Source organism: Fulmarus glacialis, unplaced genomic scaffold (assembly GCF_000690835.1).
Source record: "Fulmarus glacialis isolate BGI_N327 unplaced genomic scaffold, ASM69083v1 Scaffold36454, whole genome shotgun sequence".
Lineage (NCBI taxonomy): Eukaryota > Metazoa > Chordata > Aves > Procellariiformes > Procellariidae > Fulmarus > Fulmarus glacialis.
In genome coordinates this window covers 1-25,562 of record NW_009206746.1, presented here as the reverse complement: position 1 = coordinate 25,562, position 25,562 = coordinate 1, and the positions used below count along the sequence as shown (strand labels likewise).

The 25,562-nt window shown below is 43.4% G+C and overlaps 1 protein-coding gene across 1 annotated transcript; it reads right to left on the bottom strand.

Annotated features, from left to right (window-relative positions):
* Positions 1-1,744: 1,744 nt before the first annotated feature.
* QRICH1 (glutamine-rich 1) lies at positions 1,745-25,290 on the bottom strand. Its single transcript, XM_009575863.1, has 10 exons — positions 25,226-25,290; positions 21,310-21,639; positions 11,632-12,651; positions 7,854-8,031; positions 7,077-7,231; positions 6,182-6,296; positions 4,762-4,870; positions 4,256-4,407; positions 3,463-3,553; positions 1,745-2,673 (listed from the first exon to the last, which is right to left on the bottom strand). Exons 2-10 carry the CDS (start codon positions 21,616-21,618, stop codon positions 2,481-2,483), a joined length of 2,322 nt encoding a protein of 773 aa, XP_009574158.1. The 5' UTR covers positions 21,619-21,639; positions 25,226-25,290; the 3' UTR covers positions 1,745-2,480.
* Positions 25,291-25,562: the final 272 nt, after the last annotated feature.

The following is a 25,562-nucleotide window of genomic DNA, read 5'->3' as shown; positions in this document are numbered from 1 at the left end:
TAGAGTAAGAGGTGACTCCCAAGGCCACCTAATGAAGCGACTTGTACACTGGGTATCTGGCAGATGACTTCAACACCCACTGCATTTCTGATGGAGACAGACAAAGCAGCATCTCATGCTGAGGTGCAGGCATGCTGGAGCTAGCTTCCATGCAGTATTGCAGAGCACACACTGGGACTCGAGCAGAGGTGTCTGCAGTTTCTCTCACATCTTTGCAACTCTGTTCAGAAGACAGGACAAACTGCCCAAAAGAACGGGAAACCCATTCTGTACAGGCCTGTTGGGCATCCTGAGCAACAAGCATACCCAGCTGCTTGAAACAGTGGGAGCTTGCCCCTAACCATGTCCTTAAATACTTAAATTAGGGCCAGAGATGGACATTCCAGTCACTAAGATACAGTGAAGGGATTACAGGCTTCTGACAGCTGAAGTGGTACTAGCGACCCTGACAGCCACCCTACCAGGAGGCAACTGCTGGCTCCCAACAGCTGAACTGAGCTGAGGGTATGTGTTGCCAGCACTACACACCACCCAGGCACCATCTTCCCAACTTACCCACTGGGATCTGGGCACCAACCCCAGGCTTTTTTCCTCTGGCATAACTCTGAGGGCAGACACTGAGCTAAGAGTCTACTTTAGAGTACAGGTATTAGTAAACAACAGTGCATTGCTACTTCCCCTCTCTGCACTTATTTGAGCAGTCTCCTATACAGGGAACAAACTGCTCATACTCACAACCAACTCAAGGACATCTGCTTTCTCATGAACACCAACATCAACATGAAGCATCAGAGGCTTGAAGTCTCTCTAAGCCCACACACCTCAACACTGATCAAGAGCACAAAGGCAGGGAACATTATGGCTACTCTCGTCCTATGTGCAGATTTACACTGTGCACAACCAACAGAGAGGGCAGACCTTCCTTCTCAATACAGACAGGTGCTGGTCAACAGAAGCTTCAGAAAAATTGCTTGCCTGTACACAAGTTTAAGTTCTTTTACGTAATATGTATTTAAATATATATCTATACATTTTGGAACAGGGAAGGGACATGAGATGGAGAAGCAGGGAAGACAAGTTGAAGAAGCAGAGTCATCTCTCCGCATCCAAGAAGCTGGTGGCACAAATAACAAGCCTGGCTAGAGTGATCTCCCATTTCAAGCATGGTTGGCTACCCGCTGGCTTCAAAAGAGCCGACTACTTGATAATGATATAAAATACAGCAACCATTTAAGATGCAGCAAGGCAAGGCTACAGGGCTGGGGTTTATGATCATGAATGATGCCAGAAGCTACACAGCTGTGTTAAAAACTGTGAAAAGGCTGTTAAATGGCAGGAGGAAGCCATGTGCTGCTCCTGGAAGGCCTTTTCCCTCCAACACCCCTCCATCATGCCGTTGGTGTGATGCATTTGTAAAGGTGGGGAGAGCGGGATTTGCCTAGGGGTGAAGCCTCACAGGCTGGCCACAGAACATTAGGACAGACTGACAGTCTGGTCTCACAGATCCCATGTTCCTAGCCTGACACCGAGCTTCCATCAGCAAGCATATATTCAGGTCCTTCAACAGAAGTTAATCCCCTTCTACCTTCCTAATTTGTAGGGGTGAAAGAAGTCCAGCGGAGTCAAGCTGGAAAGCACAAACAGGGATGAACACAACCAGTTTGCATACTGATCTTTGTATAATGACCCCCCCCCACCCTCACAGCTCACTCCTCCCCAAATAAAGACACATTGTTCAATGGCATGTTGAAAAGACGTGCTCGTCATTCTTAATAAACAACTAGAGTAAGAATACATAAGAGAAACAGGGTGGTATCTTTATATGATACACAAGTGTATGTTACAAGAATTCCATCAGGCACAGGAGCCTCAAGGTTTAAGGCCTCAATGTTAGGCCAAAAAAGAAGAGTGTGGTAAAGTTTGTACTTTTAACATCTAAAAATGTCACTTAAAGGTCTGAATAGAAATCGTTGGTTTGGTTTTTTTGTATAAATCACAATTGCAGTTCACTCTCTCCTCTTCCTTCCAAGATAACAGCAAATTAACGTCCAAGCACAAGAAAAGAAGATGCCTGCCTCTCCTCCACTGGTTGAGCAGGTCCATCCATCATTCTGTGCCCTCTAGGCTGCACGTGCTCCAAGGAGACAGAGGCCCCAGCCATCCAGGCCAATCCTGTAGTTCATGTTTTCTACATCATAAAAAAAAACCAGAGTCAACCAGCAGCTTTCCACAGCTCCCAGCTCGCAGGGGATATGCAGCCTCCAATGGTTCCAACAGTTTGGTGTGTTGGGTAGGATACACAATGGGTAGGTTTTCCTTTAATTCTTTTAAAGAGAAGAAGCCTAAAAGGGCTTCATAACTACACCAATAAAAAACCAAAAACTTAGGCATCTCCTTTAGTGTAAAAGTCTGTACAATTTATCTTTGCTTGTCCCTCCCCCGTCACCCCGCCCCACCCCTTCTGAGCCAAGAAGGATGCCTTAGTGCATGGTGCTGGCATTAGCCACGGCAATAGCTTCCTGAATCTCTCGTATCACCAGGATCCGGGTGAGCATCTGCTCCATCTGCTCTCTGCTGATCGGCTGGATGGAATACCAGATAGGGCTGTTGGGGGCCACCACTGGCTCCGGTGTCAAGTAAAACGTGTCATTCCGGCCTTTCACACTCTGGGGGCTGTGTGAGGAAGATCAGAAATAACCAGACTAACAGAATGTCCTGGGAGGGAGAGACCGCCACTGTCCTCACCCCAGGCTTCACAAATCCTGACAGTGAACATCTGGCTGATGGACACGAAGGTATGGAGTTACATCTAGGGGCAACGGTGGTCCTAAAGTTTTTAGGCCATGCCAAGATTAAAAAGCCATGGTGACAACTACAAGAAAGTAATTTTTATTTCACACTGGTAAGCGTAACACATACATGGCTTTAGGGGTCTTTCAGAGTGAAGCAAGGATGGGGTGTTTTCACATCCAGGCTAGCTGCAGACCCATCTGTGCAGAGGAAGATTTACATTAATTACCAGAATCATCATAATTTAGAGGCGAGTCCTTTGAGGGTCCCTCCAATCTCCATAGCAAGTCCTCATTTTTGCTCAGAAGCCGAATTGAATAGGACCCTAATCTCATCTCGAGTAGTGGATGCTTCCGGATGACTTGCTCGCAAGTCATAGCCAGAACAGCGAGCTCATGCCAACACAGCAAACCTCTGGAGTGAGTATGAGATTAAGAGCAGCCAGTTCACAAATCAGGTTTTGTCTCTTAAATACCACAGAAGTTCAACTTATGTGCCATCAGAGTAAATCCCACCCTCTCACATCAACACCCCTCCCCATTTAAGTACATTTATGCAAATGTAGAAACTGTGCCAGCAATAAAACACAGCCCTGAAACCTAGGCCAGCCACAAGATAGAGCTTAAGAGTCACAGAAGACAAGCAACCATACACAGGAACAAGAGCTCTCACCATTTGAAGAGGTAGAAGTCATACAGCTTTATCGGACACCTCAGGGGGTTCTCTGGATTCTCAGTCTGCTCTGCATACATGTCATCTGTAACTAAAACCAGCCCCCCAGAAGTCTTGTCAGACACTCTGTACGGGTACAGCGAACTGACCAGTGCCGTACAGCCTCCGCACTCTGAAGCGCCTTGTCACCATGCAAGAGCTGGCAAGAGACATACGGCTGTTCCAGGGCAGAGACACCTGGTTATAAATGCTCAAACCATTATATGGAGAACTTGCTTTATCCCAAGGCTACCGAAGATCACAACCCAGCCATATCCTTCTTTCCATTTCTCCTCTACCTGTGCCCAAAATGAGAGAAATCTCACTACTGAGACTGCAATGCCTCAGCTAAATCCTAAGTCTGTGCTTTTAAGAGGACAGATTGTATTTACATATGGATTCTATATGGGTTCACATGAGTCAAGGTAAGAGAAGCCCTCCCAAAGAAGTTTCTCCCTCTGTTCATAAGCACTTACACCAAGTAGTCCCTTTGCCCATAAAAACCAAAAGTAGCAAAAAAGTTATCCTTAGCTCTTGATGAGTCCTATATGCCTCAGGTAACGTATGTCCCCAGGCTTATTATTAGAAGGTACTATGCTCTCAGACAGAACGCACAGAAAACTCATGCTGCTAGGCTGAAGGTAATTGGCAGAGCCTTGGGTTCTCGTGGCCCTACCTGCAGACACCTCCAGGTTCATCCACTTCCTTCAAGCCCAGTAAATAAATATTCCCAAAGAAAACTTCCAGACACTACCTTTCTGTCCTGTCTGGTGTATGCCATGAGCCTTCATATAGCGGATACTCGTGCTTTTATCCTTGGGATTAGAAGGGTTCTTCTTGGTCTGCCTCAACACCTTGGAGAAGGCCAGCTTCATGTGCTGGTCTACTGTTTTCAACAGGAAGTATCTGAGCAGCAAGAAGAGAACACAGGACATTCAGAGGCAAGTAAAGGATACAGTCACAACAGCGACATAGTTATTTTTACTCATCATGAGCCATCTGAAGCTCAAACCAACACCGAGTTAAAGACTGTTCCAGCAGCAAAGCACGCAACAGCCACAAGTTCAGTTTCCCCTCCACTAGCTCATTTCCTTGTTGTACTGCATGTTCTTTGCCTGATGGGGCTGCAAGAGGGCTCTGTGTGCAACCATTTGAAATTCATGATTTTGCCTTAATCCAGTGCAGCAGCTTCCTACCAACCCTATCAAGCCATTTGAAGTTCTTTTACTCCCCAAGATTCACAAAGACCTAAGTACTTACTTTGTATTAAAAAACATCAGTGTAGTGAGCAAGGTGGAAGGGGAGTGAGCTCCCAGCTGCTTACACTCCCACAGCATCTCTTCTGTTACATGACTGGAGAGGACATAACCTGCAATAATCAGAAGTCAGCATCAAGCCAGGAGACAGTCACAGCAGGAACACAGGCAGCATTTTATAGTCTGTAAGTATTGGAGAACATAAATCTTAAGGGAAGGAGGAGGAGGAGATCCTCACTGACATCAAGATTCACTACTGTGCAAATAACTTTTTAAATAGCAGGTACAGTTAGGAAACACTTGTATACATACGTCAACCTCTAGTTGCAGAGAGTATGCTTCTGCAATATGCCTATACATCCCAGTCCAGAGAGAAATAAATATGCACTTAAACAGCTTTTAATTAATGGCTTGACTCCAGTGCAGATGCCCCTAATCCAATAATATGTGAGAGCAGGCAGGCCAGTGTAACAAATCAGCTCTTGGCCCTGTGCGCAGCTTTAGTCAGCACACAATGCCAAGAGATGTACTTGGACACATGAGTAATCCTTTGATTCTCAGATTTTTTTCCTTTGTGTAGAAGAGAAATACTATACTCCAAATACACAGATAAACAGAAAAACAGACAGCAGTATAAACTCCGGGGCTCGTGGAATGACAAAGCACAGATCAAACAGCCAGAGTGAAAACAAAAGGATTCCAAAACTCATGGTGCTACTTAGCCATCTAGCCTGTAACATCACCTACTTTTCTGAACACAAGCAATAGCTCCTTCACTGACATCTAATCAGATCAAAGGGAATGAAGTAATGAGAAACCAGGTTTCTGTGCTCTGAAAATGCATTTCTTATACACAACTCTGTCAAAATCTGTCTCTTCTGGAACTGCTCCCTCCACCCCTGTTGCCATCATCTTCTAAACACACGGTTGAGATGAGCTGCATTTGACTGCAGCATTCAGAGGCTCTAATCACGCATTGTTTTTTTCTTTGACACTTAGCTGGTCCTGCAGACTGTATCCATCTGGCTACATGTCAACGTGACAGTGTTGTATTATCTCCCAAAGTAACAATACATATTAGAGGCAAGATGTATAATATTTCAGATGAGAAAGCTTGATTTAGATCAAGGATCAGCTGGCTTCCAAGTAAGCCAATCTCATGACATTAAAAAGTCCCAACAATCTGCCTTCTGATGGGTGACAAGTGATAGAAAAATAATCCTCAATGACAATCAGGGCTAGAGCCTGACATGTGCAATAACCCCAGCATTCACTGCAGATGCAACATTTTTCTCCCTGACCAGTATGAGCTCTCCTAGAGACATTAAGTACTTTGAGTCTGTTCAGACTACACTCATGCTGTAGTTCAGTTTAAACATTCCAAACTCCAGAAAGTTTTAAAGTTTTTAAACAAAAGTTCTTACCAAGAGGGGAAACGCGGGGCTGTACGTCCTTGAGAACTTCATGCAGCCATTCAGTGAACCGAATATAGTAGAGATCTGAGAAGATGTCATCTACTCGGCCATTTTCAAAGAGATACTGTAAGAGATTTACAACACAGTCCAGTACAGTGGTAGCAAGTATATTCCTCAGACCAGATCTTATTCTAAGAACCCACGTACCCGGTTAGTCAAGCATTTTACAGCACAGCACTGAAGGCTAATACATTCTACTTAGAAGAGTGAGGACCCTTGCACCAAGGCCAGTACAGGGTAGGTAATCTCAGTTACTGTCATGGGAATGCTAAGACAGAAAGGAAAAACCATCTTAGAAAGTAAAGCTGGTTGGATTTCACCTTTTATTTCAGGTGTGTTCACTGCAAGTTATTTCACATGACTGTCCTTTGGACGCTATTTTTTCAGGTTAAGGAGAGAGATGCTCAATCCTCCTATCAGAGTTCATCTCTGTTCCTGCAGCTCTTCCAGAAAGCACTCTAATATTATCAGCTCAGACTTCCCACTCCAAGCAAAGCTAAGTTCTTGCCTGTTAAAGCTTCAACTAGATCAAGTTTTGACAGACAACTTCCTCAAACATCATCCAACCCTCATGCCCCTGCCAAAAAAACTAAAAGGATTTATTATTCTCACCACAATACCGAACTCAGTTATTAACAATTCTTCACAAACTTAATTCAGCAGGTGAAAGCATTGCTGTGTGCTAATTATACTTAATCTGATTTTTTTTTTTTTTTTAAAAGCAAAAAGACTTTTTTCTTATGAAATTGTTGGGAAGCTTAATAGAAGCCACAGTCTCCATTTTTATAACAGAAAATCCTCCCTATACATGCTGACAACATGCACGGCTCTGTCCTCCCCCTACCTTCTGAATACACAGGAAGATATAGTAGAGCACATCTGGATCATAGGGTTCACCATCACCATTTCGAGCTTCTCGTGTCATTAAGCATAGACCATAATTCAGCTCAGCCACAGCTGAAGAGATGAGATCTTCCTGGAACCTCAGCAGCTGACGCCCTGGAAAAACAAAACAAAGCCATATTATTTAAGCCATAAAGCCATATTATTTCCCAATCTTTCAGGAATGATTTCCCACATCTCTGGCTTTGCCATTCTATCTGGCAGGCCCAGTACTACCTCATTCTCCCAGTATAATAAAGAAAGCTGAAATAAATCAAGATCTTAGGCTGTCAGATCTACTAAAAGATAAACAGGCAAGAATCTGACAAGAAGACTCTCTGCCCTGCCAACTGCATGACTATTGCCTTCTTTTACTATGTCCACAATGAAATGCTGCCCTGAAGCAACAGGAAAACAGCAGCTCCGTGACTGGTCTACCAGCTTGGCTGGCATTCACAGCCATTTTGTTCATCCATGCACCACGGTCATACAGTGTCCTTCTCTAATGCTACCGGCCCAGGCGCTCAAGTTGAGAGCATAGCACTAATATCTCCCTTGGAACGTGTCCTATGGCAGTGGGAGCATGCAAAAATTAGTATTGCAGAATAAATCAAAGTTTAAATTTAAAAACAATCACTGATTAAACAAAGGTGTTTTCCAGAGTGGTAAACAGCTAACATTTTAGTCACTTCTAATCCTGCTTGAAAGGAAAGGAAGGCCACGTTGTCATGACACATACTTCCAATAGGTGCTAGCCTATTTTGGGCTTCTTTTTCCAGCTCTGCATTCTTGGTCTGTGCCCAGCTTTTCCACACTTCAAGCCCTTCTTCTGGCTTCAGAGAGTTTGGAAGTAGAAGTTCAGGTGAAGTCTGTGGCTGTGGCTGTGGTTCAACTTCAGCAACCTGAACAGTTTGAGCCTACGAAAGAAAACATTTCAGTTTATATAAACACTTCAATATGCAACAGTTCAACAAAAAACAAGTAACACCTCACCACCTCTAGCCCCAGGGTATCAGCCTTTTACAACACCCCTCTCTAACAAGAAATGAAGCCAAGGAACGCAACTTTTACTGTCTAACCTGGATTACTGCTCACAAAAGAGTATTTGTCTCTCCGAGAACGCTTTTAGTTTGAATGGACATATCTATAACCCCTTTAGCAAATCCACAAAACTTGCAATTTGATGCATTTAGAAGTCCTGCAGAACATCATAGGAGACATAACAGCCTGAGCTGTTCTTGCTGCAATACCATTAAGAAGCCAGCCAGTATGTTCAAAGGCGATGATCTTCATAGGGCGAAAGACTTCTCAACAACACACTTCTGGTCTCCCCTCAAACACTGAAACAGATGACTATCAATTCTGAAGCCCTGTTTGCTCCAATGCATTTTTCTTGGCTTCAGCCAACTTGTCACTCTGAACCACCAGTAAAGTCCATCATCTCACTACAACAAGAGTGGCCCAAGGCTCCTCGCAGACACAGCCTTGAGACACAGCAGCTAGAGAGACCACCAGCCCCTGGCAGGGAAGAACAACAAGGTGCCATCAGCTTTACGGACCTTTGCTGCTCCAAACCTTGACTGCCCTGAGCAAGGTTCTGGGTACGACTGCATGTTGTACACTGCTAGCATCCTTCCCCACCCTTGCCCATCGAGGGCAAGCTCTCTTCGTTATTCAGTACATAACAGGCAGACAGAATAGATATGCTCTTGTTCTTATCGTCAACAGCTGATAAGATTAATTCATTTCTAAGAGGTTTAAAGTACTAACAAACTAGAACACCAGCATCAAAACATTAATTCAGTTGCAATGAAATGCTCTCAAACTACCAAATACTGTTAATGCAGACTAGCTACTGTTCTGTGAAGAGCTACTGTATGACCTATTATAGATCTAAAAAGTCTCCAGACCCTTTGGAAGTTTACTTTGCAGCAGGACCTTAAGCCACCACGAATTACTACCTCAAACCGAAACTTATTTTACAGGCAACCTATGGCACCCATCCAGAAAGGGCAGTGAGCCCTCCAGCTGCACTCACTCTGCATTCTTCACTACAGCTTCTCAATCTCATGCCACAGAAAGTCTCATGGCTACCTCAGTTAAGCAGATTAACTTGAAGCTTTACAGCCCTTAGCCAAATTCTCATTGGCACTCTGAATGTTACAGAGATAGTAATTCTTACCTCAAAACAGTTTTGCTTTCTCCTTCTTAAGAGCCACCCCAAAAAGCAAGGCTTTGTTATAATGAAGTAACTTTCCCTTTGAAACTGCCAAGTGTCAATCATCAGTGAAAGTTGCTCTGACAGTACTAGAGACCATAATGAAAATGGCATAGAGACTTTAGTAATACCTGTACCTTACTTAGTACAGCAAACAAACAGCTGAAGAGGCAAAGCCTGCAAGAGCCTGAGACTGGAGCTTTCTGACTGCCTCTGCTTGGGTTTTTTTGGGGTTTTTTTTGTGTTTGGTGTTTTTTTTTTTTTTTTTGTGGCATCAGCTCTTAATAGCTCTTTGCTTATCAGCCCCTGCATCACCAGCAGTGTCTACCACAGCTGCAGAGGGAGACTAATGCTGAAAGGGTGCAGCTTTTATCAAGGCAGATGGCGACAAAGTTTAAGTTGTCAAGCAAGCTTCTGTCTTAAAGAGAACAGGAGTCCAAGGGTGAACTGACACCTTGCCTTTGTAGGAGCTAGGATTGAGCTTCTACTCTCCTCCAGAGTGCTGCCCCATTACACTCCAGAGAGAGAAAGCTTTTCAGAGCCAACCACCTCCATCAGCCCAACCTAAGTGGCAATCTTCTGCCCTGACCTCGCGGACACCTTGTCCAGTGTGAAGGCAGGCACACAGGCTGAACTGGCAGTTGCTTCTTAACTGACTTACATTTTTCACAAATAGAGCAAAATAGCAAAATAGCAACTTGCCCAGATCCCACAGCAGCACAATGCCAGAGGACAGCGTGGGGCAAGCAGGCACATTCCTTCTCAGTCTCTCAGTTGTGAGAGGGACAACCCCCAAAAGTTTGATGTCCACCTATAGTAGCTTTATTGCCCTCTTAGAGGAAGAATGCGTACCTCCTGGACTTGCCTCTGTGTTTAGGGGCTTATGCAACACCCAGTACTCCAGAGAATCAGGATCAGAAAACTGATACCCAAGAATTGCAGACCGTTGTGCACAAGAATACACGGCATTAGTGGAAGATTTACAGGTAACCATTGAAGAAATTATGGAGTTAATACCTCAGAAAAGGTCCCAAGAATGTGGCTCATGATCTTAAAAGACCCTAGAATAAGTCTAAAAATCCTGTTTAGCAGAAAAGCAAGAAGTTCTATGAACTTAGCTTGTTCAAGTAGCTGAAAGCGATTAAGTGATCTCTGAAGTACCAATACAGGGAAAAGATGAGCTACAGAAGGCTCTTTGAACATGACAAATAAAAAAACCCCCAACCATTACAAGACCCATAAGGTGTTGCTTAAATACAGCTTTATGAAAGAGAGCATCCAGCACCTGAAAGTTATCTAGAGATGTAGGGAGCCCTTTTCAGGCTATAGCCCACAATCAACTCAGAAACAATCAGACACGACTACAAAAAGTAATCCTCCTTGTCTCAGTGCTCACTGATGAAGTAGAGGGCATATACGCCTTTATAAAGCCAACAGTGTTATTTATAAAATGGAAAGAATTTGTAACAACATTTATGCTAGCAGACTTGGATATTTTTGCTCTCATTCCATTCAGCAAAACCAGGCTCTGACAGATCAATCACTTTTCACTTTCTGGTAATAAAAGATAAATTATATCCATTTGCACATATAAGAGAGGCTATTAATAGCCCTAATTATTCAAGTTTTAAGTGCGAATTCAAAATAATCTATGGCTTAAAGTTAGCAACAAAGCCTTTAAAAAAACAGCAACAGATTTGGCTGCCAGGTTTGCCAAGCACTATGAAAAGATGCTTACTTGCCACTGCTCGTTACTGTGCTCTTGCACACCAGGCATTTACCAGAAGCAGGACACAGTATTACAGATAGGTACACCTGATCCATGAAGTTTACTCACAACTAGTCAGATTTCAGTACTTTACCCAGGCACTGGATCTGCTGTGGACTCCATGTGCTGCATAACACAAAGTAACTGATAACTAGGCGACTAGTATATTTGCGCACCTTACTTCGCTGCAATCATCCCTGCCTTTCCACTGCAATCCCTAGAACAGCTCAGGAGAAGACTGCAGACCTCAGAATACCTGCTATGAAGAAGCTAGCAACGAGCATGTATCTATTAATTTACACTACGAAGATCAGGACTGAATTTATTTTGGGAAGTTTAGTATCCTATAATTATGTACCAACATCGCAGTCCTACACCCATCAGGAGTCAAATGCCCTACATCACACCCAGGCTACTGGGAGAGACGCATCTCTGCTTCCTAGATATCAGCTGTCCACTGACATCCTCCCTCTCCATAACATTCACAAGTCATTAATCACGGACTGAGACCGAGAACCAGTTTTAACTTACTGAGCAAGTGACTTGTAGCTGCTGCTGCTGCTGCCCCTGCTCTTGGGGTGTGGGCTGCTGCTGTTGCTGCTGCGGGTCCCATATGTGCACTGTCTGTGCTGTATTCTGGTATGTCCCTGCCACAGCCTGCACTGCCACTGGAATGTGGATGTTGCCATTCATAAACTGCGCTGGAAAGAGCGAATTAGCAAGAGTCTGCACCACTTCCTCGTGAGAGTTCTTCACTACTGAAGTACTTCCCACCATCTTATCCTTGTCGTCTTCCAGCTTCACGGTAGCCAGTGTCGTTGGCGAGCCACTGACATGGACGGCATTGTAGGCCTCCTGAGGGATGGCGATGTGGGTTATGTTTTGCTGCTGAAGGTCACCACGTGGTTGAGCAGAGTAAACAGGGATGGTCCAAGTCTCTCCAGTGGGGCTAGTAATGGTCCCAGTGGCACTGTACAGGTGGGCACTGTCCACTGTTAACAAGTCTGGCCTTAAAGAGACGTAACTTTGCTGCTGGCCCTGAGGAATGGCCAGCACTGTGGCAACTGGCTGCCCTGAAATAGCATACGATACAGTAATAGGCATATCCACTTTACGTTTCTTCACTGGCTGAAGGACACTAGCAGTGCTGATCCGTCGCTCTCCCTCTCGTGGAGAGCCTTGTTGAGAAGGTGGAGGTGACAGTGCCCCAACTGTTTGGATCTGTATCTGCTGGCCACCAGTAATGGCCTGTCCTGCCACAAGCTGGGCCTGGATCTGCTGGTGTTGTATGTGTTCCTCCTGTATCTCCGCAGCCTGGATCTGTTGGGCAGTCTGCACATGCTGCACTTGGATTTGAGCTGCCTGCAGCTGAGATGGGCTGGGGCTCTGAAGAGATTGACTCTGTATTGTCTGGGATGCCTGTTGCTGCGCCTGGCCTTGGATCTGCACTTGGACCTGTATTGGTTGCTCCGAAGCCTGATGGACAGTGAGCTGCGGAGAGAGCTGCTGGGCGGAGACCTGCTGCGGCGACTGCTGGACCTGGACCTGAACCTGCAACGACACCAATTCTGCAGTTAGAGATCAGCAAGTGTCAGTGATTCAACGGAGGGGCCACCAACAGAGACGGTCCATCACTGGAGGTCTATGCTCCAGGCCTTTTATGGTCAGTTTTATGATTCCATATATTAATTCATTAGTAAAGATCTCAGGAAAATGAAACCAAGTTACTCTAGAAGTGCCTGGTTGATAACAGCGATATAGTAGATGATGTGTTTGCTCAGCTTTGCACATGACCATGCTTCTCAGCACAGACAGAACAGCGTGCGAGCTGCATCTCCATCCTCAAAGCTCTGTGGGCTCAAGCCAACAGATCGCATCCTTGGAAGCCAAGAGAGTCTTCAGAGCTATTTGCATTGCTAAAATTATTTCAGTATAGGCCTTGCAATAGCAAGACTTTCAGGTCACGCACATTACAATTCTGACATTAAGTTTATCTTGCTACAAAATGCAGGTACTTGCCTCATTCTTACTATGCTCTAAAGATTGTTTTACTGCTTTCAACCCCAGTCCCCCAAATGGCCGCAGGATCACTTGCCAGTGACAGGCAGTAAGAAATATGGGTAAGCTGAAACCAGCACTTGGCTCTTTCCACATAAAGCACAGAAATATTATTTTGAAACCAACCGCTAATAGTAATGCTACACAAGTGGGTGTTAACACAGAAAATTGCAAATTCAACCTGAATCTTTGTCATGTGCTAAGGGACAATGCTGCAGCATTTGTTTTTTAAACTTCAGAAGTATTTCTTTGGCCGTGATAATTAAAACCAATTATTTTTTCATTATTTACTTATTCCATTTAATTCCACTTATTGTCCAAATTACTCAGTTGTATTTTCTAGCTCATGCACTTACACAATGCTGAATTACATGGACAAAATATGTTAAGATTTGGATCCAAACACAGTTCCTTTCATTTTAGGGAAAAAAATAAAAATTAAACACACCCTCTCACATCAATGCTCATTTGTCCAAGGTCTGTCACACTATCTAGCAGCAGTCCAGGAGCAGACTTAAAGCCAGGAGTCAGAGGTAGCCCCCAACACAAAGTTCACGTCTCAACAACTTCACATTCCAGGCCTCGAACCCAACCCAGCTGGTATCTTCACTCCCAGGGCCTGCTCTCCTCGTCCAGACACTTCACCACTTTGTTCCCGACGTTTACACAGCTACTTTGTTGCATTTGCCTTGTCCTAGAAGTGATATCCCAGGTTCCCACGATTATCTGCTTCTCCAGGCTTCCTTAATGCTGTATCTTAAGGGAGGGAATTAATTACTCAATCTCTCCTTTCAAATCCAACTGAGAGATGTAGAGCTTTATTAATGGCATCTATGAGGTCCATAAGAAGTTTGAAGCCAACACAGATTTATTTATTATTTAGTTGCAAAACTATGTCTTCCTACTCATGTTATCTCACCCTTTTCTACCTCACTTTCTAGAGTCAGTCAAGCTAACGTAGCAGTTGCACAGAGACGCCACACTAGCCAGTCTGACAATACCAAAACGAACTACCACACAGGTCTGCATTGCACAGATACACAAAATCTCACTTCCCAACATCACCTCTAAGAAGTCTTTAAAAATGTTAAGGATTCATTTGCAGCCAATTAAGAGTTGCTAAGGAAAAAAGTGGGGTAGCAAAATGCACCACTTGCAGACCAGTTTTATAAGTCACCTCCTGTTAAGAACTAATTCTATTTCCAGGAAAAATAGGGAATTTTACAGGTTCCTGCTGGGAGCTACATGCAGTATAGTGTAATCCAGATGATGCGGACTTTCTATAATAATTTCTTGCAAGGTAACAAGAAACATATGACCTTGTGTCAGCATGACAGTTTAAAAAGCTGCATCAATGAGTGATTTCATCAGGCAGTTAACTGAAAAAGATGAAGTCACCTACGGGATGCTTCTTCAGTTCTATTTGATACTCCTACATACTGCTGCATGAGTACTGCCTTGGGCAAACAGGCCCAAGCAGAGATCCCAGTTAAGAGTTCAATTTAAGAAAGCCAGGTTCAACTACACCTCTAAGGCAGGTATTCTCCAAAATACCTGATTTTAAAAAAATCACTAATACAGTCCTTAATATTAATTTCAGTCCGTGTTCAAAAGACTACCTGCAAGGCAAAGGCCCAAGACTAGACAAACTAAAATGCATTACTGCACCAAGATATTTTCAGTTTCGCCCAAGAAACACTTGCTTTATCTGCTAGGATTCAAAGTCATGTCACAGAAAGAGGTAAACATGTCATTTATCCCGTACTTCTGCAGTGTGTTTTCAGAATCTGCACAGGTTGACTGAGAACACCTTTAAAAGTATCCCCACCTTCCTCCCATACAAAATTTTACATTACAGTTCCTGTTACTGCTGTAACATATACAAAGTAAAGACTATTTTTTCGCTAGCAGCAAGAATTGAAAGTCCGCTCCTGCACTGAAACAATTTTATCACATAAGTGCAATAAGAAAGGTAATGGAATAGGTTTAAGCAAGAGGCATTGTCAGCAAGAGAGGCATTGTCTAAGAACAGACCCAACAAGACAGCATTTTCTTCCTTCCACTTTTATAGAATGGAATATTTCAGCTGGAAGGGACCTACAATGATCATCTAGTCCAACTGCCTGACCACTTCAGGGCTGACCATAAGCTAAAGCATGTTATTAAGGACATTTTCCAAATGCCTCAAACACTGACAGGCTTGGGGCATCGACCACCTCTCTAGGAAGCCTTCTCCAGTGTTTGACCACCCCCTTGGTAAAGAAATGCTTCCTCATGTCCAGTCTAAACCTCCCTGGCGCAGCTTTGAACCATTAACCATTACAGAGCCTGAGCCTACTGTCTCTAAAAGTCATGGGCAACTTCCATCACTTTCAGCAGATGAGCAATCGTGACCTGAAGCCCTACGATACTCCCCCAGGACCAAATCCTAATCCCTACAACTAGGATGTCTTGCTACTGCTTTAGAGTTCACACAGTGTTATCGTTAACACCCGAAGAATGAGTCCAGACCCAAACAAGGGTCAGACTCCAGAATCACTGAAGTTCTCCATACTGCAAACTGCAGACGTCATGCTTCTGACTAGAGACTGCTCCTATTTAAAAGAATATTGGAGCTCTACCTAGCGCGCATTACGCATCCCTTGTGAATTACACATCCATTTTTAACAACTGTTTTTGCAGTAGATCCCTCCCTATTTTCAAGTAGGTTGTACCCAGGAGTGCTACAAGCATTCATTCCAGATTTACAGACTTCAACCCAGTCGGAGAACAGAGTTTCTTACATTGACCTCATTGTCTTTTTTTTCTTCAGATAGCAAGTTAGACGAAGAGTTACACTAAACATCATCAGCAGTTGACATTTTAGAAGACTTTGTACACAGAGGAATGCTTTAAATTTACAGGCCAAGACCAACAGGGAGGACTTTAAATCTTCACCTTATGCTGAAGATTAAAGCGAGAACGTGTTATGCTGGGAATTCCTGGGTTATACTGGCGCAAGAGGAACATGCCAAGTTACCAGTACTGAAAAACTGCCTATTGCCACAAGTTTGGATCTAACAGCATGAAAACAATCACTTCCCTGCAGGCTACCACCACACAGAGAAATGCCTTTTTACCATAAAATAGCTAGAAGTTGGACCAAGTACTAGCTGACTAGAGAATCAAAAGAGTTAGAAGTCAGCCCTGCATGGCAACAGGAGGGCAGAACTAAATTTTTAAGATTCCCTTAAAGGAAATCTTCTGTAACATTAAGCTCAAAAACATATTTTGTCTAGAGCACATGCAAAGAGAAAATAAGTAACTCCACGAGCATGAGAACAGCTGAAGCCTGGTTTCCAAAAGTTTTTTTCCTTCATGGTTGGTAGACTAACTCCGACTATCTCCAAACTTTCAAGTAGGATTCATAACATGTCTGCCCTGTGCAGACTCTCTGCCCAACAAGGAATCAGACTGCAGAAATGCAGTTCTGAAACAATTAAGTTGAAAAATTCCCAAGCAAAGAAAATCTTAAGTGTGGACTGACTGGATTACCTGGTATTTCCTAAAACCTAAATCCAAATACGCACGCATACCAACTCTTGCCTGCATGGATTTTCTGATATCTAGCTTGCCCTAGAGCACCTGACAGGCTCTTAAATGCCTCTTTTCACAAACGAGTCTTGGTTTCTGAAGCTACATTTACACCAGCAAGTAGTAGGATACACCAAGAGCAGACTTTCAGAGCAAGACTGAAGACTTACTAACATGTCTACACTATACATTCCAGAAGACCATTTCAAACTCAGGTCCAGTCTTGCCCACTAGCCAAGCTAGACAAACATGTAGACACAACAAGACTGCATCTTATGGCTTAGTTTTATCTGAAGGGAATCCCAAATGACAGGCTACAAACCTAGAAGTAAGTGGGGGCAGGTGGCAAACTTGCTACGGGAAGTATGCTCCAAATCCACCCCAGAAGTAATGTAGGTGCACCTCAAACTTCCATACCTGAGCAAGCCGACCAAAGTCAAATGCTTGGACAAAAAGTTAGTGAGAGCAGAAGAGCAATCTCATAACTATTTTTTAGCCCAATTTAAGGAAAGAAGGTTTAAAATACACTTCCCTCAACAACAGTCCTAACCTAAAGCGATTCCAGCATTAAAAACTAACCCTGTAATAAAGAGTTCCTTCTAACGTTATGCCAGAAAGCATACATACATGTACAAAACAGATCTGAAGTACAGAGTAGGTGGAAAGACTGGTCACTGAAGTAGCAGGAAATGTTGGAACTTGTTATTCAACTACTTTACAGGAAGTCCTTTGCTATCTATCTAAGTAAACAAGGTCTACGGGGAGTGTACAAGTCAGCTTTTCAGAACAACTGCCAGACAGATTCTCACTCCAGGTTTTTCCTCTGCTCATTTATCAACATCAGAGAGAGAATTCCATGCGCCAAATTAGGCCTTGCGTGTGTTTGAACAGTTACAATATCAAGATTATGTTGTCAAGCTGTACACTGGGGCAGGATTTAGGCCTAAGACAGTTAAAACACGTGAACCAGGGAAAACAAAACAGCTTACCATTCAAAGAGGAACTTACTTCCATATACAAGAAGGTACTACCTTGAAAACACCACTCGATTATAACCATTCTTTGAAGTAGCACACTCAGCCCTAGCAAATGCTAATTAATACTAGCTGCTAGTATCTTATTGGGATGCTTTTCAAAGGTAAGCGAATAGGAGCCCTACTTCAGAACCAAAACTGGGGAACGGGGAAGCTGCATCCATCAGAAGTGAAAGAAAGGTGTATTCTATGCAGGGCCAGAGATAAGATTTTCTTCTGAGCTACTTACAGGCATCTTTCCCTGCCTTATGTCATTAAGAATGCCCAGTTTCCTATAATGGTCTGAAGTCACAGAATAGACTGGGGGAAGACTGAAAAAGTAAAAGCTGAACAGCAAACACACAAGGAACTGAGCAATTAGAAAAGCATAAGCCTTAACTGAAAGACCTTCTATGCAGGCATTTAACCATTCCCTATATAGTTCTGTGATCTTGCTCACCTGTAGCATCCTCCCCTCAAGCCCTGTCCAAGAAGCTCTTGCCACCTAGCCATCAGACTCTGTCTTAATAAAAAGCAGAAACTGAGGATCTTCCCCACATGCATTGTATGTATCCTAAGCAAAGATACTTTCTGTCCTCTGATATTCTTTCAGTTAAATCATCTTGCCAAAGAGGAAGAGGCACGAGAGGTTCACTGACCTCTGCAGAAATACCATATTCAGTAAGCAAGTCAGTGCTAACAACTATTCTCACTGGCATCATCAATTCAATGGCCCCAATGCACAAGATCAACCAGCAACAATCCCACCAAAGGCCAGGCTGATAAAACTCTTACGTGACTGGAGCAAAACACAGCTCTTCACAACCGTCCCCTGATGCAGCATAGGGTACGATAACTTCACATACTAAACTCTTTCTTAAGATCGCCAATGGCACTGCTGTGATATTGGGTACTGAAGGAGCTTCAAGACGCTTGTACTGTAGCACTGACTAGTATATAACCCAACAGTTGCATCCACTCAGCCTTTAAAAGAAACATTTGTTAACAGTTTGTTGAACCTTTTAGGCAAGAAAACCCTAAGGTGGCAACTTCTTCAAACAGGAAATTTATTTTGCCAGGATAAATAAAAGCAGCAAGCAGTCACGCACTGCCTTTGGTTGTTCACAGCAAGTAAAATCCAGGATGAAACCTGAGCATCGTCTATCTTTATGATCGTAAGGTTGTCATCAGCACTTGCAACCGTGAGGTCATCTGACTAGTCACATTATTAGTCACCTTCAGCACCACTGTCACACTGCCAGACATAAGCGTAGTCATTCAAAGGGTCTTCCACTGATTTGCAATTGGATTAGCAAGAATTAAACAGATTATCAAGTCAAGTACTGGGATCACATAAGTTTGATCGAAAGCTAAGAGGCTTCAGCAGATGACCAAAATTTCTCAAAATACAACACAAGCAGTATTTTAGTAAAGCGAGCTAGCTGGATCAGGTGCACTGCTCTAGTGGAACCCCGTCACCCCAGTCACAACAAAATTCAGCTTTGTTCAGACACTGTGCTCTGTTACTGCTGCCACAGTGACAGTCTTGAGACAGGTGAACACTAAATCATGGGTTTAACATAAATCATGTCTCCATAAGAAATCCTGAAAGACAGAAAAACACTCTTGCAAAGGGGTAAAGACATTTCTCTCCACCCCATCCTTGAAAAAAGAAAGGCTAATTTATTCACTTCAAGATAATTCTGAGCTAGCTGCTCAAATACACATGAACCCAGTTGCACTGCTAATGCACAAAAGCTGCAGCCATATCCAGCACCAGATGTGCGGCCTAAGTGTTCTGGGCGCTTGTAACATCCTAAAGTGAGCAGCAGGGTAGCAACACAGACACTAATTATGATCTGTACTGACAGATGTGAAAGCAGATATTTTAAAGCAGAGTCACAACAAAAACAAGGGGGAGAGAGTAGACAACTTTCTTTACGAAAGCTGTTGAAATCTTGACTTTCATCAGGTATTTTTTCATACTCCTCAGGGTGCAGGCCATTCAGTTTAAAAAACAGGAACAGGCCTCTGGCAGCAACTTCATGGTTATTTTCAAGAAGGTCAGGAGATTATTTTTCTCTGGAGCATATGATATATGACCTCCCTCCCTATCTCTGTTACTAGAAGGCTCACAAGGGTCAAGCCTGAACTTTGACTAGTTCTGAAAGGAGGCAGCAGCAGGAGAGGAAGAAAAAAAAAAAAAAAAGAAAAAAAAAAGAGAGAGATTCCTTCTGACTTTTACAATTAGTTTGGGGGCCTTGCACACCTTCAAGGTTGAGGCACTCAAAAAACCAACTCTCCTAGTTCTTCTACTGAACTTCTCCCCAAAAATGTGCTAGCTGGCAGAACCAAAAGCACCCTGGATCAGTTTTAATAGACTCCTGCAGAGATCCAAGTCATGTCTGTGAGACTAGAAGCTTTTATTCTTCAAAAGCCTTTCAACACAAGTTACTGTAGGGCAACAAATTACAGAAGTCCCAGTTAAGCATTCATTTACTCAATAGAGGGAGTAATTGGAGATGAGTTACCCAGTGAAAGAGGTAAGTTTGCCCTTGCTGTAGGATAAAAGCACGCAAGTGAGCTGTAAGCACAAGTCTACTGCACTGCACCAAGTTCACGCTACCTTATCTCCAGTAATTTGTGTCTCCATACCCTCATTTGTTGCAAAAGAGGAAAGCTCACAACTTTACAGTCACGCTACAGAAGGCAGAAAGATTCAAATCTGAAGTGTATCAGAATTACAGCTGTAGAGAGAGTTCAGCTGTTTGGAGACATATCATAAGAGAACCTTAGTAAATGCCCTGCCAGCTATAAACTCTTCAATTTAAGAAACGTGTTTGAGGACCAAAGCAGTTATCCTACGTTATACGTTTGTTGTTTCCCCCCCGCCCCAGTACTGGATTTGCTCTTTTAATACTTAATACAAATTACTGTAATGCCTATTAAAAAAAACTGGACAAGGCTCCTTCCACTGTGCAAAGGGATAATCTACCTTGACAGATATGCATCTTTTAGAGTTCCTTTCCCGAAAGGTATCCTCCCCTGGTTCGTAATGTAAGTTGACATCTCTGCATTTTCCCCGACTTAAAAAGTCAGTTCAAGAACTACAACTTTTAGAATGTTCAAGCAAAATCATTTAAAGATTATTGATTTCATCAAAAAAACCTGAAGGCGAGTTAGATCCCACGACCACCTGGAACAACCAGATAAAGTCAGACTAGCACAGGGGGGTGGTATTTATAGCAGCTTCACACAGAGTGCAAGGCTTCAGGGAGCTGTGTACATGCCAGAACTGTCAACCATTTCTCCAACAGGTTACACCACTACATTGCTATGTATGCTACTCCTCCTGCAGCGGGGCTCAATGGAGGCACAGTCAAGAGAGAAATTTACTACCAAATTCCTTAAATGACAGGGAAATAGTGCTGTTCTATATAAAGTTAACTGGCCCTGCTTCTTAAGTGCTTGCCTGTGGTTTCAGGTTAGATAGTAGCTGGCTCTGAACACTACTCCATGGGTTAGCAAGTCATATATAAGTTTAGAGAACATTTAAGATGCTTACCTGGACTTGCTGGGGTTGCTGAACCTGTATTTGCTGCTCTGGCTGAGTTTGCTGCTGGACACTGGTTGTCACAGGACAAGCAAGTTCAAGCAAAGACCCAGCCACCTCTGTGCTGTCCGTGTAAATGCAGTTGCCACCCTGCTGATACACCATTGTGGTGGTGGCCGTCTGCTGAAACTCCTGCAGAGCTTCCGGCCCCTTGGAAGCAAGGGAGTCCAGAAACTCCTTCATCCTGTGCTGGGGGATCGTTCGCGCCTTCACACGGATGTATTCTTCAAAGGAAATGGTGTTCTCCAGAGAATTATTCATATTGCAAGGTCCTTAGGGTTCCTTAAGGAAAGAGAAAGTTAAAGTCTTAACTACAGCACTCCTTTGATGCAAAAACATTCCCAACTCCAGTAACTAGTATCTCCTACCGAGTACCGTATGAAAAGTAGCAAACATGCACAGCCAGATGCCAGAGACAGATGCTTTAGTTTTATGAGGCATCTTGTGCTACTATGCATTTCTCAGATTAACCCTTAGCAGCTCAGGGAAGTCTGAAGGATAACCAGGTGTAACTGTAGTACTATTCAAAGAGCTCACTGCCGTGTAAAATCTTCTAGTGTTGTACTTCACCCAGACCAAGCGAGTCCCATAACAGATGAAATCAAGTCACACGTTTCATTCGTTTGCAGCATGCAGTATTAGTGAGAGAAGCTTAGAAATCAATATCTGTGGCCCTGCTTCGCAGCCACAGAGGTGGGAGAACTGAGCAGTATGCTCTATCAGGCCGTGCAGTTCTATTCTAGGCAGCTAATGGGAAGCACAACGGAAGAGCATCAGATGCAGCATTCAGCCCACTGCTATTAGGACTAGGACAGCCTTATTGATTTGAATATAGCAAGCAGAAAGAGTGCTAGAATCAAGAGATTCCTCAAACAGGGAACTACACACATGGAGAAGCAGAGCTCTGGAAATGACAAAGGCAACAGCAGCATCAGTTCTTGCTGTCCTTTTAATATAGGAAAAGGTTAATATGAAACATGCCATGTATGAAGACAAAAGAGAGACAGAAAAAGAAATCAGATGATCAGGGAGGAAGTGAGAGCAAGGAGGAAAAAAAAAAAAAAAGATGACTCCACCTGAGAACATTAGAAAGCTCTAGGGTATACTCTGACAGCATTCTTCTCTTATTGACTTATCTTGTTTAAACCCACAAATTGTTTCTGCAGTGGGTATACTGGTTGTTTCTAAGGCACTAATTAGTCTTGATAAAGGATAAATAGATTTGAGCTATAACACTACCAAATAGTGAGACGGTTGTGAAAAGACGTGAAACAGCACAAGACTAGGACTAGAAGAGGTGATTCAGTACTACTAGATCAAGCTGCAGAAAGGAGGAAAAAGGGACAAACATCACTATATGTACATCATGACTGTAGTTCTAAAAAGAATAGGTACAAAAGCAGAACCTTTTATATCATTTTAGCATGATTTAACAAAGTGGAACCAATACAGAAATACGTGGTTGAACATAAGACTGCAACAGCCTGTGCGAAAATGCGAGTTAGTTCTAGGCTCTCAGTGGCACCCAGGTGTATTCCACAAGTCCAGCTCCAATTCCCATCAAAATCATTGGGAGCTAGAGCACATTCTAACCACTCCTTACTGTTACGTGACAGCAGTCTAAACACACAGAAGTTTTTGTTTACATGGAGGAGGTTCATGGCTAGTGCATTGGACCAGGCTCACAGGAGAAAGAATGAATATCAAAGGTAAGGGGAACACGCATGAGGCAACTTGCACTGCATCTATAGTTTCTGGAGTTATTAAGCAACGTTTGTTGCTGTATGAGATTACTACAGAAAATATTCTTAAAACATGCATGTTTAGTAAAAAGCACCAGCTAACAGTGTTCACTTAGTAAATCCAACAACTCTAAAAATCAGCATACAGCTCCCATAGAGCCCAGAGCTGGACAGAAAAACAATTCTCCTGCCTTTCAGAGATTCTGATCTGACACATTTTCAAGCCAGCCCCGCATGATAGAGCCAGCAAGACTATTCCCTTAGTTATTGAGTGAGGTTTCCTCCAGGAGCCACCCAAAAGTACTCTACACCTCTACAGGACACATTATTAACCCCTTCCCAGGTGACCGTATGTCCAGGGTGAAACCAATAGAGAACAACCTTGCTCATGCATCCTCAGTGACTCAGACAGTACCTACACCAGGCACACTCGAATGCATCTAATCGTAAGAGGCTCCGTTACCTACAATGAAGCTGGAAAACAGATTCTGAGCAATTAACTTGTCCCGATTCTCTACCTGGAACTTGCAAATATTTGACTTCAATACTACAGCGAGGCTTTCAGAACAGCAGCATCATTTTGCATGTCCACTCTGAGGTGCACTAGCAGACACAGCTTTCAGAAGGAAGACTTTTGAGGAATAAGCCCCAAGGATGCCACACTGGGAACCCAGACATGAACACTGCAGGTGCTCTTTGAGATTATATGCTCTTTCACAGTTAGCTGCTGCTGAATAGGATGGGCTCACCTCTCAAAGGTCCTGCCTTCTTCCTTGCTCCTGCATCGGTGCTTATTATATTGGAACAGCTCGGAGAATAGCTACTCACTTTCTGTTAATCTCGTCAAGGGAGAGAGTGGGGAGGTCCGCAGGGCCACTGTTTTCAACAGGAGCTATCCCTTAGTCCTCACGTTTACTTTTGGAACTCCAACCCTTCTATCAAGAGCTGCTCACATGTACATTGTGCTTGTGTGCAGGAGAAACCAGAAGCCACCAGAAACCCAGACACATAAGCAGCAGGCCCAAAGATCAAGAAGAGGTCCACCACCAAATCATCACCTATGTCTTCCAATCACCAGGAAGCGGAACAAACACAGCATTAATGTCTTAGATACAAATCCTTGACCCTGCTCGGCTGCTCCATCTTAAGTAGTTCTTTTTAGCATCAAAACCAAGAGCCTGCTAGGCCAGTCTTCCCTGACTAGCAAATCTGCCTCTGTCACAAGCTGTCAGAAGGAATCGCTCTTCTTCTCTCTTCTAGTATGGAAAAAATCTTCCTTTATATTTGCTTGAAGTTACTACACTGAGAGCCACTAATGCCTAAAACACTGAAATGCTCATCTGAGCCACTGCAGCATCTGATGTCCCAAGCATGGATCGGAACCCCACTGTGCCACGTGGTATTTGTTCCTGCTCCGGAAGAGCAGCAGGATCTTCCTTTGGTTTTCGCTACAGCTCTCCAACTCTGGCAATCAGAAAGGAGCTAAAGACACTGCAGGTAACAGTGCGGGCTGGACTAAGTTTCTCTCAGAGTCATTCCTGTCAGTTTGAAGGCTGCTTGGGGTTATTTAACTAAAGCACTGAACCACTCAAAGCTGCACTTCACAAAACCCTATGCAGCAGCAGGGGTACCAGGTCTAGATGAAGATTCAGGAAAGTAATGCTGTACTCCCAGAAATTTTATTTATTAAAAATAAACCCACCTGCATTTATGACAGAAAATCTCTTTAAGGCTCAAGTGTGCATTCAACAGGCTTTTGTAGGGCAACATACACAGCTTGCTGCTGCAGTCGCCACTTTTACTGTTAGTTATTAAACCGTACTAATTTACGCATTCTGTTTATCCCGTAAACACGCATTAAAAACAGCAAACACCCATCCTCACTAGATCTCGTCAGCATGTTTTTAATACTGCATTTTAAAATAAAAAAAGAGCATCCAGGCAATAAGTTTTCTCCAATAAAGGGAGGTAATTCCTCCCTATTCAGCATAACTGCATTTTTTCCAGGAAATAAGTTCAAGAAACTCTTTGAAGATCATGAGCACATACAGTTAGTTCATAGAACTTAGACTGAGGTTACTGAAAACACACACACAACTTGCAGCATGTGGACAATCTGGACTCACCAGTCACCATGTTGCATGTATTTCTGCTGCTCTTGTCCTGAGCTCTTAGACTTGTAACGTTCTGGAGAAGACAGAACAAAGAAGCCCTTTCCATCCCCAGTTCCTCTTTCTTTATTAAAGCCATTTTATTTTTAATACGTATTCCATTAAGGAAAAAAAAAAAAAAAAAAAAGAATCAGGAAAGAAAAATATGATCATCCACGCAGTTAGCAGCTCCTACTGAAGAATTGCGAGATGCCCAATTCCTAGCCATTGTATTTCTCAGCCTGGTAAGTGTTACTAGGAACGAGTGTGTGAGCACATCTGTCACAGGGCGCAGCGCGCTCGCACCGTGCGG